At 37.1% G+C, this 14,769-nt stretch overlaps 1 protein-coding gene across 1 annotated transcript; it reads right to left on the bottom strand.

Moving 5' to 3' along the window:
- Window positions 1-13,377, bottom strand: LOC148113718 (vomeronasal type-2 receptor 26-like). The gene is made up of 8 exons (XM_087893318.1): window positions 13,355-13,377; window positions 9,695-9,859; window positions 9,084-9,375; window positions 6,010-6,105; window positions 4,998-5,076; window positions 2,547-3,394; window positions 935-1,055; window positions 1-113 (listed from the first exon to the last, which is right to left on the bottom strand). The coding sequence occupies exons 1-8, from the start codon at window positions 13,375-13,377 to the stop codon at window positions 1-3; spliced, it is 1,737 nt and encodes a 578-aa protein (XP_087749444.1).
- Between the last annotated feature and the right edge of the window lie 1,392 nt (window positions 13,378-14,769).

The raw sequence follows: 14,769 nt of genomic DNA, 5'->3' as shown, positions 1-14,769 counted from the left end.
CTACTCTGCATTGAACCCTGTAGTCTCTTGGCTGCCTTGGATGAGGATTCGTGAGCCCTCGCCTCGTCCAGTGCGATATGGAGTGTGAGATTTGTCTTTGTGAGCAACCTTCTCTACAAGCAAATATCTCTCACTCCGCAGATTAGTTGCTATAGCAGCATCTCATTGAGGTCTCGGTACTTGCACTGGTTTGCGGCCTTGCACAGGGCAGCGACGTACTCGCTGATCAATTCTCCCTCATGCTGCAGCCATTGCTTGAAGTTGAACCGTTGGATGTACTTCGATATATATATATATATAGGCTGGTGTTCTCGGCTTCGTGCTTCCAGCAATGCTCCCGGAAGCACGAAGCCGAGAACACCAGCCTGAAGATGACGAGTGAGACTTCGTCGAAACATCGCCAAGACACTTCCAATTTTACGTGGGAGAAGACCCGAATAACCAAAGACCTACATACAAACACCCGCGAAAACCTGAGAAAACAAATATATATATATATATATATATATATATATATATATATATATATATATATATATATATATATATATATCTGTGTGTGTATGTATATTTATATGTATATGTATATGTGTGTGTTTGTGTTTGTGTTTGTGTGTAGCACTAGGGCTTATTTTTGGGACTGTTTTAATTATTTTTTTCATATTTGGGAGGCCCACTTCTGTTGTTGTGCTCGTGGCAGAGTAGGAGGCCACGCAGCATGCCCGTGCCACCACCATGAGGCACAAGAGTTTAGCAGCTAAACACACCCTATAGCAGATTACCTCAGGGTCCTCAGTACATCCACACCCCAACAGCTGCCTCGCCTCGCAATACTACCAGCTCTCTGAACCACCCGCTGTCATCGCTACCGGTTCTACTGAACTGGTCTGAACTGGTAGCATTTCACCCCTGATATATACATATATACAACTACCTCGCCTCACGGCCGCAGCACCAACACACCACTCAGCCTCCTGCTCTGTTGTGGCTGCGAACAAGTAGAAGTAGGCAGCAGCCATGTGGGCTCCTGCTACATATGGTTTGTAGTGCTGCTGCTGCAAGACAGGTGAAAGGGCATGGGTGGCCTAGATGTGGGGGCTCTGAGGTAAGCTGATGTGGGGAGTGTGAGGCAGCACCACCACACACCCGCCTTGCCTTGTGGCCATGACACCTCAAGCAATGAGATGGAATGGATGTGTGGCCAGCTGCACAGGCTCTTAAGTAGGATTTATTTTGAGGGTATGACTTATATTAGATGGATTTGTAAAAAAAAAACATTCTAGGGCTTATTTTCAGAATAGGTCTTATTTTTGGGGGGTGGAAAGGGTACCTAAAAGAACCTATGACACTGTTATAATTGTAATGTCCCTTGTGATCCCATTTTTAATGTGTTCTCCTGTGATAGAAGTTTTAATATTCTTAAGTACTATATTCACATACCTATGTGGATATACACCATGAAATGAATTGCATGGTAATTAAGACATGAATTTTAAAAATAAATTTTCCATTTCAGATAAGATTAAAAAAAATCTATGTTTGTGCAAATTGCCCCAATTCTCAATATGCTGCAGAATATTTATGTAAAGTTTTTATAACTGTATTACTATTGGTTCATATATGAAATATATTGATTTGTTTCTTTTTCAATTTTGTTTTGTTTACTTCTTATTTGTTTTTGTTTTCCTTTGTATTTTATAATTTGATAAACCAATCAGATTTGAAAACCCGCAGCAGCCCGCCCGATATAATTCCTGGATCATTGGACATTTCCTATTTTTTTCAACAGCTGCATGAATAGTGCTGCTGAATTTTATCCAAACCAGTCTCTTAGGTTTTGAAGCCATGATGTTCTTCTGCATGGATCTCATTTGCCTTCAATATTTCCCTGAGTGTCGCATCACATGTCCAAAATATTCTAACTTTGGCTTTTTAATGGCTTTGATGATTTCCCTTTGTTTTCCCAGACGGCTTATCACCTCCTCATTTGTGATTTTGTTAACCCATCTTATACGTAACAGCCATCTGTAATTGCACATTTCAAATGCTTCTAGTTTCTTCAAGTGGTTTTCTGTCAGAGACCAACTCTCTACTCCTTAGAGCAGGATAGAAAATTTCACTTTTAAAAAAGGAAATTGCTAACAGAAAATCACGGTTCATCTTCAGCCTATGAGCTTTACATTTATACTTATATTTAAATTTCATATTTCTTTAAATGCAATTGAGTAATTTCAGACGGTTAGGTGGATAGTTAAAAAACTTTAATTCATTGACTTGATAACAGGTTCTCTCTGGTTTTGCTCAAAACATATTAGTACTCTCCCTCTAAGTTCTGTGAGCCTCCCTATTCCATCAAGATTTAAGAGTTACAAATAAATCAGGATGGAAACACACACCCCTTCAAAAAAAAAAAAAACCTTAAAATTTAATTTTGAATTTTGATGTTTCTCTTCTCAAATTTAAGACATCATAAAAATAAAATAAAAAGGTATTTAAACAAATCTTCTTATCAATTGTTCTCTGTTATTTAAATCAGACCTAAATACAATAATGTAACACTTGGGGGAAAAGATGCAACCTAGGAGCCCAGCACTGGAGGACAAAATGGAGAAGATCTCCACAGCCACCATGGCTTTTCCCCTGGTGCTCAGGTATGTTGGGACAAAAGAGACCCACACACTGCAGAAAGCCAACATGCTGAAGGTGATGAACTTGGCTTCATTAAAGCTGTCAGGAAGTTTACGAGCCTGGAAAGCCACAATGAAGCTGGCAAATGAAAGGAGGGCCATATAGCTCAGGACACAATAAAACATAACAACTGATCCTTCGTTGCATTGTAGTATCATTTCTTCAGTTATTGAGTGCATGTCTAATTCTGGGAATGGGGGAGAGGTGGATAACCAAACAATACAGATGCTTGCTTGGAATAGAGAGCAGAGAAGGACAGTAGAAACAGCCAGTTTTTTCCCCACCCATGACCTTATCCGAGATCCTGGCTTGGTGGCCTTGAAGGCAAGAGAAACAAGGATGGTTTTGGCCAACACACAAGAGATGGACAATGAGAAGGTGAGGCCAAATGCAGACTGTCTGAGGAGACAGGTGACTCTCCCAGGTTCGCCAATAAAGAGCAAAGGGCAGAAGAAGCAAAGCAGAAGGGAGATGAGGAGAGTGTAAGTGAGATCCCGGTTGTTGGCTTTGACAATGGGACTGTCTTTGTGCTTAATAAATGTTCCCAACACCCATGTTGTAGTGAGGAAAAATAAAGTAGCAACAGTGGTTAAAATGATTCCTAAAGGTTCTTCATAAGACAAGAAGCTAATTGTTTTCATGATGCATCCATCTTTCTTATGGTTTGCATATTGATCATCAGGACATTGAAAGCAAGCAACAGTGTCTAAAAAGAAAAAAAACAATATCAACACAGATTCATAAGAATGATCATTATTAATTTTCATATTGATCCATACCCTGATATTTATGCCTTTGTACCAAATATAGGCCCAAAATATGAAAATTCCTTTGAACATTTCCCTATGTATATTTTGTATGTTGCGGTATTAAGTCAAATATTACTTTGATTATACACAAGGAAAATTAGCAAACACCATGAAAATCCATGTTATCTTGATTTGTTTTCTTGTGATATAGGAGTGCTGCAATGAAGATTTATGAATATCTGAAGAGATTATTTTCATATTTAAAACCATATTGAGTTATTGAATATTGAACCATAATGATCACATTTCAAAATATGGTAGCTAAGTATAATATATTCACCAAATTCAAAGTGAAAATGAAAGATAGTGCATCAAAGGGGAAATTGTAAAAAGATGAGTAATTATGTATTTTAAGGGAAAACGAGAGAAGGAAATGGGATTAACTGCTTCTGTAAGAGAAGTATATATCCCCTTTTATTATTTTTAATATTAAGAATATTATTATTTTTCCTTTCTTTCTATGTTTCTTTTACCATTTTATTTCTTGGGTTAACCCCCATAAAGAGAATTTTGGAATCAGTCCGCATTACATATAAAATACATACTTAGCTATTACACACCAAGAAGGGTGATCCCCAAAGAAGAATGCTTTGGGGAAAATATGAATAAGGATTTTTTTTTTAATGAAGCAAAATTGTGCAGAAATAGATAGATGATAGATAGATGATAGATAGATAGATAGATAGATAGATAGATAGATAGATAGATAGATAGGGTGACTTAATGGAAATAAAAAATAATTAAGATTTAAAGTAGAAAGTGATTTAATTCTATTTCTCATTATGACTACAGGATTCTCATTATTATTAAAATATGTGTTTCATTAGTTTGTCCACTCTTCCTAAGAAGTAATAAACTCCATAAATTTCAGAAATTCTTGTTTTCATTATTGTATTTCAAGAGTGTCCTTATTTAGTTAGTGCACATTGGAGGTTTTTGGATTCCATAGTAATGTAGTACCAAATGTTTCAATTTAGATAACAAGACATCAATTCTGAATTCCTTCCTTCCTTCCTTCCTTCCTTCCTTCCTTCCTTCCTTCCTTCCTTCCTTCCTTCCTTCCTTCCTTCCCAGTCATTGCATTTATATGTAGTTTTTAAATTGTACAATCACTTTTTTGTTTTTTTATTTTTCACCTTTTTTAAAAAATCTCTGAAATAATTATTTCTCTGTGTTTGTCTATACATTCTGTACATTGCAAATGTTTCTGAATCTTCACTGTGATGGTTGCTTGGTTATAAAGCTAAAACCATTCCAAGATTTATTTATTTAATTAATTAATTGAAACATTGTTGTGATTGTTGTTGTATGATCATCATCATCACTTGTAATTCCATTGTTGGAACCTATAATTTTTCATGTAATAATGAATTTGATTTCATTGTCCCATTCAGTTTCCAAAGAAACTCTTATTCATGCACAACCAGACAATTTAATTAGTTGAAAGGCTGCCCCACAATAGACAGTATAACAACAAAATCAAATGATTTGTAAACTTACCCATCTCTTTGGAGATTTTCCCCTCTGGGCATGGAACACAATCATAACAGCAGAATTTTTTTCCTTCCTTCTTCCTTTTCTGATATCCACGGTGACAATATTCATTACACAGAGAAATGGGGAGCACCTAGTTACCAATATTAAAATGTTGGAAGATGAGGATTGATTGTTTTCAAGAAAATTCAGTTGTTACACTGAAGATGGAATGTGCTGTTACATTAAAAAGAAAAGTCCCATCTAAAGGTTGTAAAACAAGAAATTGATTGGATTTGATGATTTATTTCAAAAACAATGAAGTATATTTCAATTTGCCCTCTGATTTTATTTTGTGAGCACAATTGATCTGGGTTTCCACTTTTTGTTTAATTAAATCCATACGAGAATTTCAATGTTTTTATTAATTCAAACCATCAATTTGACCAGAAGTATTGAGTCAATCCATCACACGCTTGATAAAAATTTGATAAAGCTTCACTCAACTAGAGAAATATAGTCCCTTAAAAGCATGTTTTTTTCTTTCTCATTTACATTGCAATATAAATGAGGGAAATGAGGGAAGTCCAATAAATATAGTGCACAATACCAAATATTGTTAGCTTTTAACAATTAAAGGGAAAAAAAAACATTTCTTAATCTGGTTATCTTCATGGGTTCACCAGGAGAATAAATGCAAATCTAATAAATCCATATGTGATGTTTCATTAATTCAATTCATCTATTTGATCAGATGAATTGAGTCAATCAAATTTGCTTTAAATCTCATCAAACATTCAACCAAGGAAATACAGTAATTTAAATGCATTTATTTTTTGTCACATTTTCAGTTTGCTATTTGGGGGTAACTCTAATAATGTGTCCAATATTAGTGAAGTTAGTTTTCCACATTTAAACATCGTTTTGTTTTGTTTTTTAAGAAGTGGCTCTTCCTCGTGGTTTGCCTGGAAGGAGAACAATAAATTTGCAAAAGAAACCATACGAGAATGGGTCACAAAAATTCTTCTTGAAACTATACCTGGTTAAATGATCTATGCCAAACAATCATGTCCTCATTAATGACTAATTCCTGTCCTTTTACGGAATCAGGATCCACTTTTCCAATCTTGCGCCTCTGGAAAGTGGAATTAGGAAAGACAACTATGTTTGCGATATCAAATCCACCTTCCATCTTCTTTTGATCATAAAAAGTCAATGTTTCTCCAAGAGAATTGTTGTATATCATGCCTCTAAGAAACTGGTGGAGCTTTATGATTGGGAATAATAACAGAGGTAAATCAAACAATAGAAATGTATGAGTAATTTTATCACAGTTGTACTATACTATACTATGTACTATATAGTATATAATTGTACTATACTATATTATATTATACTATACTGTACTATCCCATCCCATCCCATCCCATCCCATACCATACCATACCATACCATCCCATCCCATACCATCCCATACCATCCCATACCATACTATACCATACCATTCTATACCATACCATACCATACTAAACATATATACAACTATATAGGAAAACATGCAAAGTCCATTTCTCCAGTCCCTTGAGAATCTGTTTGCTATCTTTTGCACATGATAATCAATAGTCTGATAATCCATGTTGTAATTGGTTTTTCCTCTACTTGGATTTGCATCATATGTGTACTATGCTCAGGAAATAAAATAGAAAACATAGTACTGAGAGGCTAAGCCCAAGAATGAGATACAAAAGCCTTGGTAGTACAGTGTCTAAAGCACCCTGTTATTAAGACCAGCTGCCTGCAATTATTGCAGGTTCGAATCTCGCCAAGCTCAAGGTTGACTCAGCCTTTCATCCTTTCTAAGGTAGATAAATTGAGGACCCAGGTGTGGGGGCAATAAGCTGACCTTGTATAAATATACAAAAGGATGAAGGCTATTGCTTAGCGCATTGCGAGCACATTGTAAGCCGCCCTGAGTCTCCAGAGAAGGGCGGCATATAAATCAAATTAAAAAAAAAATGAACCAGAATTCAGGTTTTTTATTTGCTTTCACTGTAGGAATAATTTTCCCATACTAAATTCTTACTATTCACATCCTGATGGATATTCCCTGAGAGATTTGAGGGTGTGGTTATTCTAACTCTCTTCCTCTGTCTCCTCTGACTTCTCTAAAATTTGAGGGTGTGCTGTCTGTTCTCTCCCCTTCAAAACAGTTTCTGAAATGTGCTCCCAGGAAATTTGCCTCTTCACTGTAGTCCATCATATCAGCTCTCTTCTACATGTGCCATTTCCCACAATTACAGGGATGGAAATAGAGGCATGAAATTAAATATCATCAATAGAAATATTTATTTATTTATTTATTTATTTATTTATTTATTTATTTATTTAATTATTTAATTAATTAATTATTTAACAGCAAGTACAAGGAAACAAGTTTCAGTAGAGACATAGACATGGACAAATGAAAAAAATGGCACAATTAAATGGCTATAAATAAGCAAAACATAGCCATAAACACATAAAATGAGTACATACAAATGGGGACAGTAGGGCAGGGATGGTAGGCATACTGGTGTGCTTATGCATGCCCCCTTAGGGACCTCTTAAGAAATGTGTAAGGTCCATGGTAGACAGTTTAAGGTAAAAGGTATGGGGGTTAGAGGAACTAAAAAAAAGATCAAGTAGACTGTTCCAGACATTTATTACTCTATACTCTAGACATATATTACTCTTGCTGAAGTTGTATTTTCTACAATCAAGATTAGAGTGGATTACATTTAGTTTATATCTATTGATAGCCCTTTATTATTACAGTTGAAGTTAAAGTAGTCATTAACAGGTAGGCTGTTATGTTCAAATCCATTTAGTAGGTGCAACTTCCCTCTCTGAATCATACACACTAACCATGTACTTTGCTATTGTCTAATACAGAATACTTCTAGCACACAAATCACCTGCCATTGTTGTGATTCTTCAAATTCTGATGATTTATGCCTCAAAAAATGCCTGTGGTTAGATCGAAGGAAGAGGAGAGCATGTAAAGCTTGAGCCAATACATAGACAGCATTATAGACACTATAGCTGTGCCCAGACAGCTCCACCTCAAAAAGAGCACCAGGAATGTCCCTTAGCTTCTCCTTTCCTGTACAGATGTGTTCATCCAGTTTGGTCAAAGAAGGAGATGGCAATGAACAATCAAACACTTGTTCCCAGAAAAGTGGGAAAAATCCATCTCCTGGAATCCAAGGAGGTTTTACGAACTTCAAGAATTCCTTAAACCCTGGAATTTCTTTTGAGTGAATTGTAAACCAAATGGAACCATCAAAGAACTGCCGATCCCATTTTTTATTCATTCCTGTTAATAAATAATCCATCTGGGCAGTCATGATCCATACTTTTCCCAAGGTAGTCTGTTCACATCTAGGATCCAACCCAAAAATGATATTCGTTAACCATGCGATTGTCAAAGATTCTCCGCAGATTATAAAGGTCTTGATCGTCTCATCAATTATATGTTTATAAATATTATTCAATGTGTTAAACATCTCAAAAGGTTGATCCCAATAGGTTAAATATGGAATTCTCTCCATACAAGCAGAGCAGATTCCATGCTTAGAAAAAAGGGACTCCATGGTCTCCAGAAAATGTTCTCCTTCAGTTTTATCAATAGCAAAGAGTCCAACCCATCTCCACCCAAAATGTTGAAGCAGTCGGATTAGTCCAATGTACTGCGAAGACTCATTTGGGACTACGGAGTAATAGAAGGGAATCTCTGTGCTATGAACATCTTGTGGGGTAAAGGACCCATATGTGAGCTAAAAGAAACACATATTATGAAAATATATCAGTATCTTTTTTTCGTCATATTTTCCAACCAATTTAGTCAGATTGTTGAAGTGTGTAGCCAGGGAATAGCCATTTAAAAAAAAAAATGGCCCCAGTTTGCAAAAAAGAAAAGAAGGGGGAATTTTCATGCCTATGTTTCCAAAGTTTCTATTTTAAATTTTGTATTTATATGTTTTATTTCATGGCTGTTCACTGCCCTGAGTCCTTCGGGAGTAGGGCGGTATACAAATCTAATAAACAACAAACAACAAACAACAAAGATCCTACCTGTGGAATCTTGTAAAACTTCACGAGATGTGCGATGTAGGAGGAAGTTCCAAAGCTGTACCCTCCTATGATAGAAATGAGATTTCTCCCGGTGTCACATTTATAGCTGGGGACAAATCTCTCTGATCTGAAAAGCAGATCCATCGTGGTTCGATAGGTCATTATGGCATTGTAGTAGCTATCGTGAATAGAGAAGCCAAGAGTGACATTGTGCAAGATTTCTGGATTCTCATTGATCTCCTTCACAGCAAAGACCAAGGAAAGGACATGCTGGTAGAATTTTGTTAGCACGCTGAAAATAGGATGAATGGACATATCTCATTAAAAATTTCCTGATTATTTTCCTGGAATTTCAGAGAGGTGCTTTACCCTATATGAATGCACATTTTGGGAATGACCAATGCAACTCTAGTTTTAACTCTACTGCACTGAACCTTTGATTTCCATTGTTGCAGATTGAATCAAAGTGTAGCCAATATCCCTGAAAACACTTTCTCACATAACAAAGTGTTCTCATTATGAAATCAAATAATCTACTTTTCTCTTTATTCATTGCAATTCCTCTAACTACATAGAGATGACACAAAGGTTGAATGATAAGAATCGCTTACTCTGGATATTCAAAATACTTCTCAGAGGGATGCTGCTGAAATGAAACTTCATTAAATTGGTAGTTAGCCATGGATACCATCCCACCAATGAGAAAGTCCCCTTGCTGGTACCATTCATTTGGAACAGGTATGGGTTCACCTGAATGACACGGCAGAGACTTCACTCTGAAGAGTGGAAATAGAAGGAGAAAGAACATTCTGGGCATTAAATGCTCTCTAAGTATGAACCTTCTACCACCAGCAGCTTCCCATGTTCATCTGTATTTACTAGCCTCAAACTTGCTGTTAAGAGCAAGGTTAACTCTTAGCCCTGATTCTTATTGCATGTTGTGATAATACTGAAAAAGTTCTGAATGGCAATGTTGAGTTCCAGCAACACGATTTAATTCAGGGCAGTTGAAATCACAAGACTTGTGTGTTCTTGTCTTCTACTCCCCAGTGCCCAAAGGGCAGTCCTTATAATGTCTTCTTCATTTGTTTAGAGTTTTGAGGAAGAGATAAAATTATCATTATTGGAATAAGTTCAGTGAGGAGGTAATTACAGTATGTCTTCAGCCTTCTCGCTCCTATTGTTGACTCTCTCAACAATGTATGTATATATCTATATCTATGTGTTTTCTGAGGTTTTTGCTGGTGTTTGTATGTAGGTCTTTGGTTATTCAGGTTTTCTCCCACGTAAAATTGGAAGTGTCTTGGCGACATTTCAACGAAGTCTCATTTGTCATCTTCAGGCTGGTGTTTTCGGCTTCGTGCTTCTAGGAGCAATATGTGATTGCAGCTGTTTCTTCCTTTTAACTGCCAGTGGGGGTGTGAACTGTTTCTTCCTTTTAACTGCCAGTGGGGGTGTGAACTGATTGGGTGGGAGCTTGGCTGTGTTGTGATTGGATGGAGGTGTGTTCTGATTTGTTGGGGGTTTGGCTGTGCTCTGATTGGATGGGGGGGTTGGCTGTGCTCTGATTGGCTGGGGGTGTGTTCTGTTTAGGTGGCGGCTTGGTTGTGCTCGTGTTAGTCTGAGTTGCAGGGGGATTTGAGCTGGTAAGCTGCATTGCTGTTGTTTGGTTTCACATTCGTGGTCATGCCACATCTTCATGGTGGGTGTCAGTTTGCTTCATGTATGGATTGGAGGGGTTTAAAGTGGCTAATGAAGCAGCTGTGGTCTGGCTTCTAGTTTGTGGTCATGCCTCATCAGTGTGGGTTTGCTTTTTGCGTGGATGTGTGGTGGTAACATCCTGTGTGGTTTTCGTGTGTGGGGGTCTGGTGTCATTCTTTGTGTTAGGACAATCTATCTATCTACTTACCTACCTACCTACCTACACACACACACACACACAAACACACACACACACTCACACACATACATATACCGGAGTGAAATCTATTTACCTTCTCTACTGGTTCGGAAGTGCATGCATTGCACCCATGCGCTCACTCCACACTTGTGTGCAGGCCCTCTACGCATGCACAAATTCTTCTGCGCATGCACAATGGGTAAAAACAGGTTACTTCCTAGTTAACACCAGGAAGTAACTATGACCTGGCGAGTACTACCGGCTCGCCAACTCCCCCGCTGCCATCACTACCAGTTCTGCTGAACTGGTCCAAACTGGTAACATTTCACCCCTGATATATGCATATATATGTATGTATGTATGTATGTATGTATGTATGTATGTATGTATATATATATATATATATGTGTGTGTGTGTGTGTGTATGTGTGTGTGTGTGTGTGTGTGTACATATATGAATATGTGTGTGTGTGTATAGCACTAGGACTTATTTTGGGGGGGGTGTTTTAATTATTTTTTTCATATTCGGGAGGCCCACTTCTTTTTTTTTTTTTACAACAGTTTTTATTTTTTATGTTCAAATAACCAAACAATACAAAATGAATTATTATACATCATTTCCCCCCCAAACTCCCCTCCCCAACTCCCCCCACCGACTTCCCAGAGGAAAAACAGGATATAGCATTTAATACACATAAGCTAAAATATACTAACTACTGCAGGATTCAAAACTCTCTCACACTCATTAACTCCCCCTTTAAAAATTCTACTTCACCCTTCCTTTTATAAATTCTCTTATCACATTTCACATTTATAAAGAAAGAAAAAAAAACAAAAAACTATAATCTTAATTTAAGCATTTTAAAATCTCTCAATACATTAAGAAAACATTCTCCAAAATATAAGCTTCAAAACTTTCAAGAACTTATCCATTAATTTTTAAATTAGCCATCTTTAAACTTCAATACTTTAAAACTACAATAAAGTTCAAAAAGTTATCCAACTTTAGTTAAACCTTTTAACATCATAAAAAAATCTCCAAAATATAACCAGTCTTTCTTTCTTTCTATATTTTTTCCAGTCCTTCATCAATAATACTTTCTTCTTCAGAATTACTTCTCCCCCTGCTTTTATTTTCAAGAATTTTTTGGTTTGAAATTGTAGTTGGTGTGTCTTTGGAATTCGTTCTCTTCTTGGAGTTGTTTCCTTTAAATTGAAACCCCCATTTCCACTTCTCCTGCATTTGTAGTCAATCAGTTCATTCCTGATTCTGATTCTGATTCGTTGATTCTGTCTGTAGAGCCAAAACTTGTCAAAATATTTATCAACCTGCAGTAAAGAATCTTCTTGCTGTTTTTCAATTAATTGAATGGAAGCCTCTTCCAAAACCTCTGTTTGCAGTGTAATAACGTCCATTTTAATCCCGACAGTATCTCTTTTGTCCTCCAAAGTCACATTATCCTGATTACTTTCCTCCTCTTTTCCAGCCAGCAAGTCATTTTTATTCCCCAATTTAAAATCTTGAATAGTTCTTTTAATTATCTGCCTTATCTCAACAGTAAAAGATTTTAAGAAATCTTTTAAATCCTTCGCAGTCACCACTTGTGGGTTTGCTGACTCATATAATCCATCTTTAATTTCAGCCATTTTCAATTGCCTCTTTATATTTGTATTAATTCAGCTATCAGGTTGTTAAATCCAATTATTTTCCACACAAATTAAAGATGTAAATTAGTTAAAATCAGTACCATAGTATTTTCCATTCCACTTCCACTTTAAATCTTTTTCTTAAATAACCCGATAGCTTTAACAATGTTACTAATGTTAACAAAGACTTTCACTTATAAGTTTCATTTTCACAGGCGCCATCTTTCCCTTTTTAAATGGAGTTAACATTCAGTACTTGCATTTTTATCCTCCTGGATTAACTCTGCCAGCATCTAAAGTCCAAATTCTTTATAATCTTCAATTTGCTTTGCTGGTGTGGTCGCGACGCTTCGGTCTGCTTATTTTTAAGCTGACTCGTCCCGGCTCCGGAACTTCAAAGGGCTTTGAGGGAGCTCTCACCCTGCAAACCCCAGGCTTAGAAAAAAAAAGCCTGGGGGTCTAGGGGACTCTACCCAGACCCTTCTGCTCTTCTCTCCCCCTTTTTCCGTGAGGGAGAGTTTTAAGCCGCTAGACAGCTGTTTTTTGCTGTTCTAGCGGCTATACAGAGACACAGGGCTGGAGCTCCTGAAAGGAGCTCTGTCGGCATTCATGGAGCCACAGGAAGTCCGCGGAGCCACAGGAAGTAGGAGGCCACGCAGCATGCCCATGCCACCACCATGAGGCAGCAGAGTTTAGCTGCTACACACACCCCACAGCAGCTTACCTCAGGGCCCTCGGGCCATCCATACCCCAACAGCTGCCTCATCTCACGGCCACTGCAACTATACACCACTCAGCCTCCTTGCTCTGTTGCAGCTGCAAACAAGTAGAAGAAGTAGGCAGCAGCCATGTGGGCTCCTGCTACATATGGTTTGTAGTGCTGCTACTGCAAGACAGGTGTCAGGGCATGGGTGGCCTGGATGTGGGGGCTCTGAGATAAGCTGACGTGGGGAGTGTGGGGCAGTGCCACCACACCCCTGCCTTGCCTTGTGGCCATGGCACCACAAGCAATCAGATGGAATGGAATGTGGCCAGCTGCACAGGCTCTTAAGTAGGACTTATTTTGAGGGTATGACTTATATTAAATGGATTTGTAAAAAAATATGCTAGGGCTTATTTTCAGAATAGGTCTTATTTTGGGGGGGGCAGAAAGAACCTATGACACTGCTATAATTGTAATGTCCCTTGTGATCCCATTTTTAATGTGTTCTCCTGTGATAGAAGTTTTAATATTCTTAAGTACTATATTCACATACCTATGTGGATATACACCATGAAATGAATAGCATGGTAATGAAGACATGAGTTTAAAAAATAATTTTTCCATTTCAGATAAGCTAAAATAAAATCTATGTTTGTGCAAATTGCCCCAATTCTCAATATGCTGCAGAATATTTATGTAAAGTTTTTATAACTGTATTACTATTGGTTCGTATATGAAATATATTGATTTGTTTCTTTTTCAATTTTGTTTTGTTTACTTCTTATTTGTTTTTATTTTCTTTTGTATTTTATAATTTGATAAACCAATCAGATTTGAAAACCAGTCCTCTGCAGCCCGCCTGATAGTGAAATGAAAAAGACTATGGTATTGACTCTAACTACTTTATACTTCTAAATTGTGTGAAAATTATTGGATTTATTGACCTGATAGCTGAATAAATTTAAAGTGGAAATTGAACTATGGCTGACATCAAGGATGGAGGATCATTACTATATGAGCCAGCAAATTCACAAGTTATGACTGTAAAGGCTTTACAAGAACTTTTAAATTTCTATACTTCTGCTATATTGGAATCAATTGAAAGGACTATTCAAAATTATAATCTGGAGAATAACAATGTTTTGCTGGCTGGAAAAGAGGAAGGAAATCAACTTATTTCGACTTTGGAGCAGGGAAAAGAAGCTGTCAGGACCACGATGGAAGTTGGCACACTGAAAACAGAGGTTTTGGCAGAAGCTTCTATGCAGTTAATTGGAAAGCAGCAAATAGACTCTTTCTCGCAGACTGTTTCAAGGAAGGAAGTGACTGATTATATAAGCAGGAAGAGTCGAAATTGAGGTTTTAAATTGAAGGAGATAACTTTTAGAAGAGAACAATTTCCAAAGATGCATCAGCCTCAAATTTATATTCAGAAA

This window comes from Pantherophis guttatus, chromosome 4 (genome assembly GCF_059756535.1).
Source record: "Pantherophis guttatus breed Tessera chromosome 4, ASM5975653v1, whole genome shotgun sequence".
Lineage (NCBI taxonomy): Eukaryota > Metazoa > Chordata > Lepidosauria > Squamata > Colubridae > Pantherophis > Pantherophis guttatus.
This window is presented reverse-complemented; position numbering and strand designations above follow the sequence as displayed.

What these genes read in the sequence shown, in the direction of transcription:
- LOC148113718 (XM_087893318.1), bottom strand. Translation starts at nt 13,377, where the DNA reads ATGGATGGCCCGAGGGCCCTGAG. An exon ending in GGCATAGATCATTTAACCAG is followed by an intron (nt 5,077 to 6,009) that starts GTATAGTTTCAA and finishes CGTGGATATCAG; the next exon opens with AAAAGGAAGAAGGAAGGAAA. An exon ending in TGCTGCGGCCGTGAGGCGAG is followed by an intron (nt 114 to 934) that starts GTAGTTGTATAT and finishes ATTTGCTTGTAG; the next exon opens with AGAAGGTTGCTCACAAAGAC.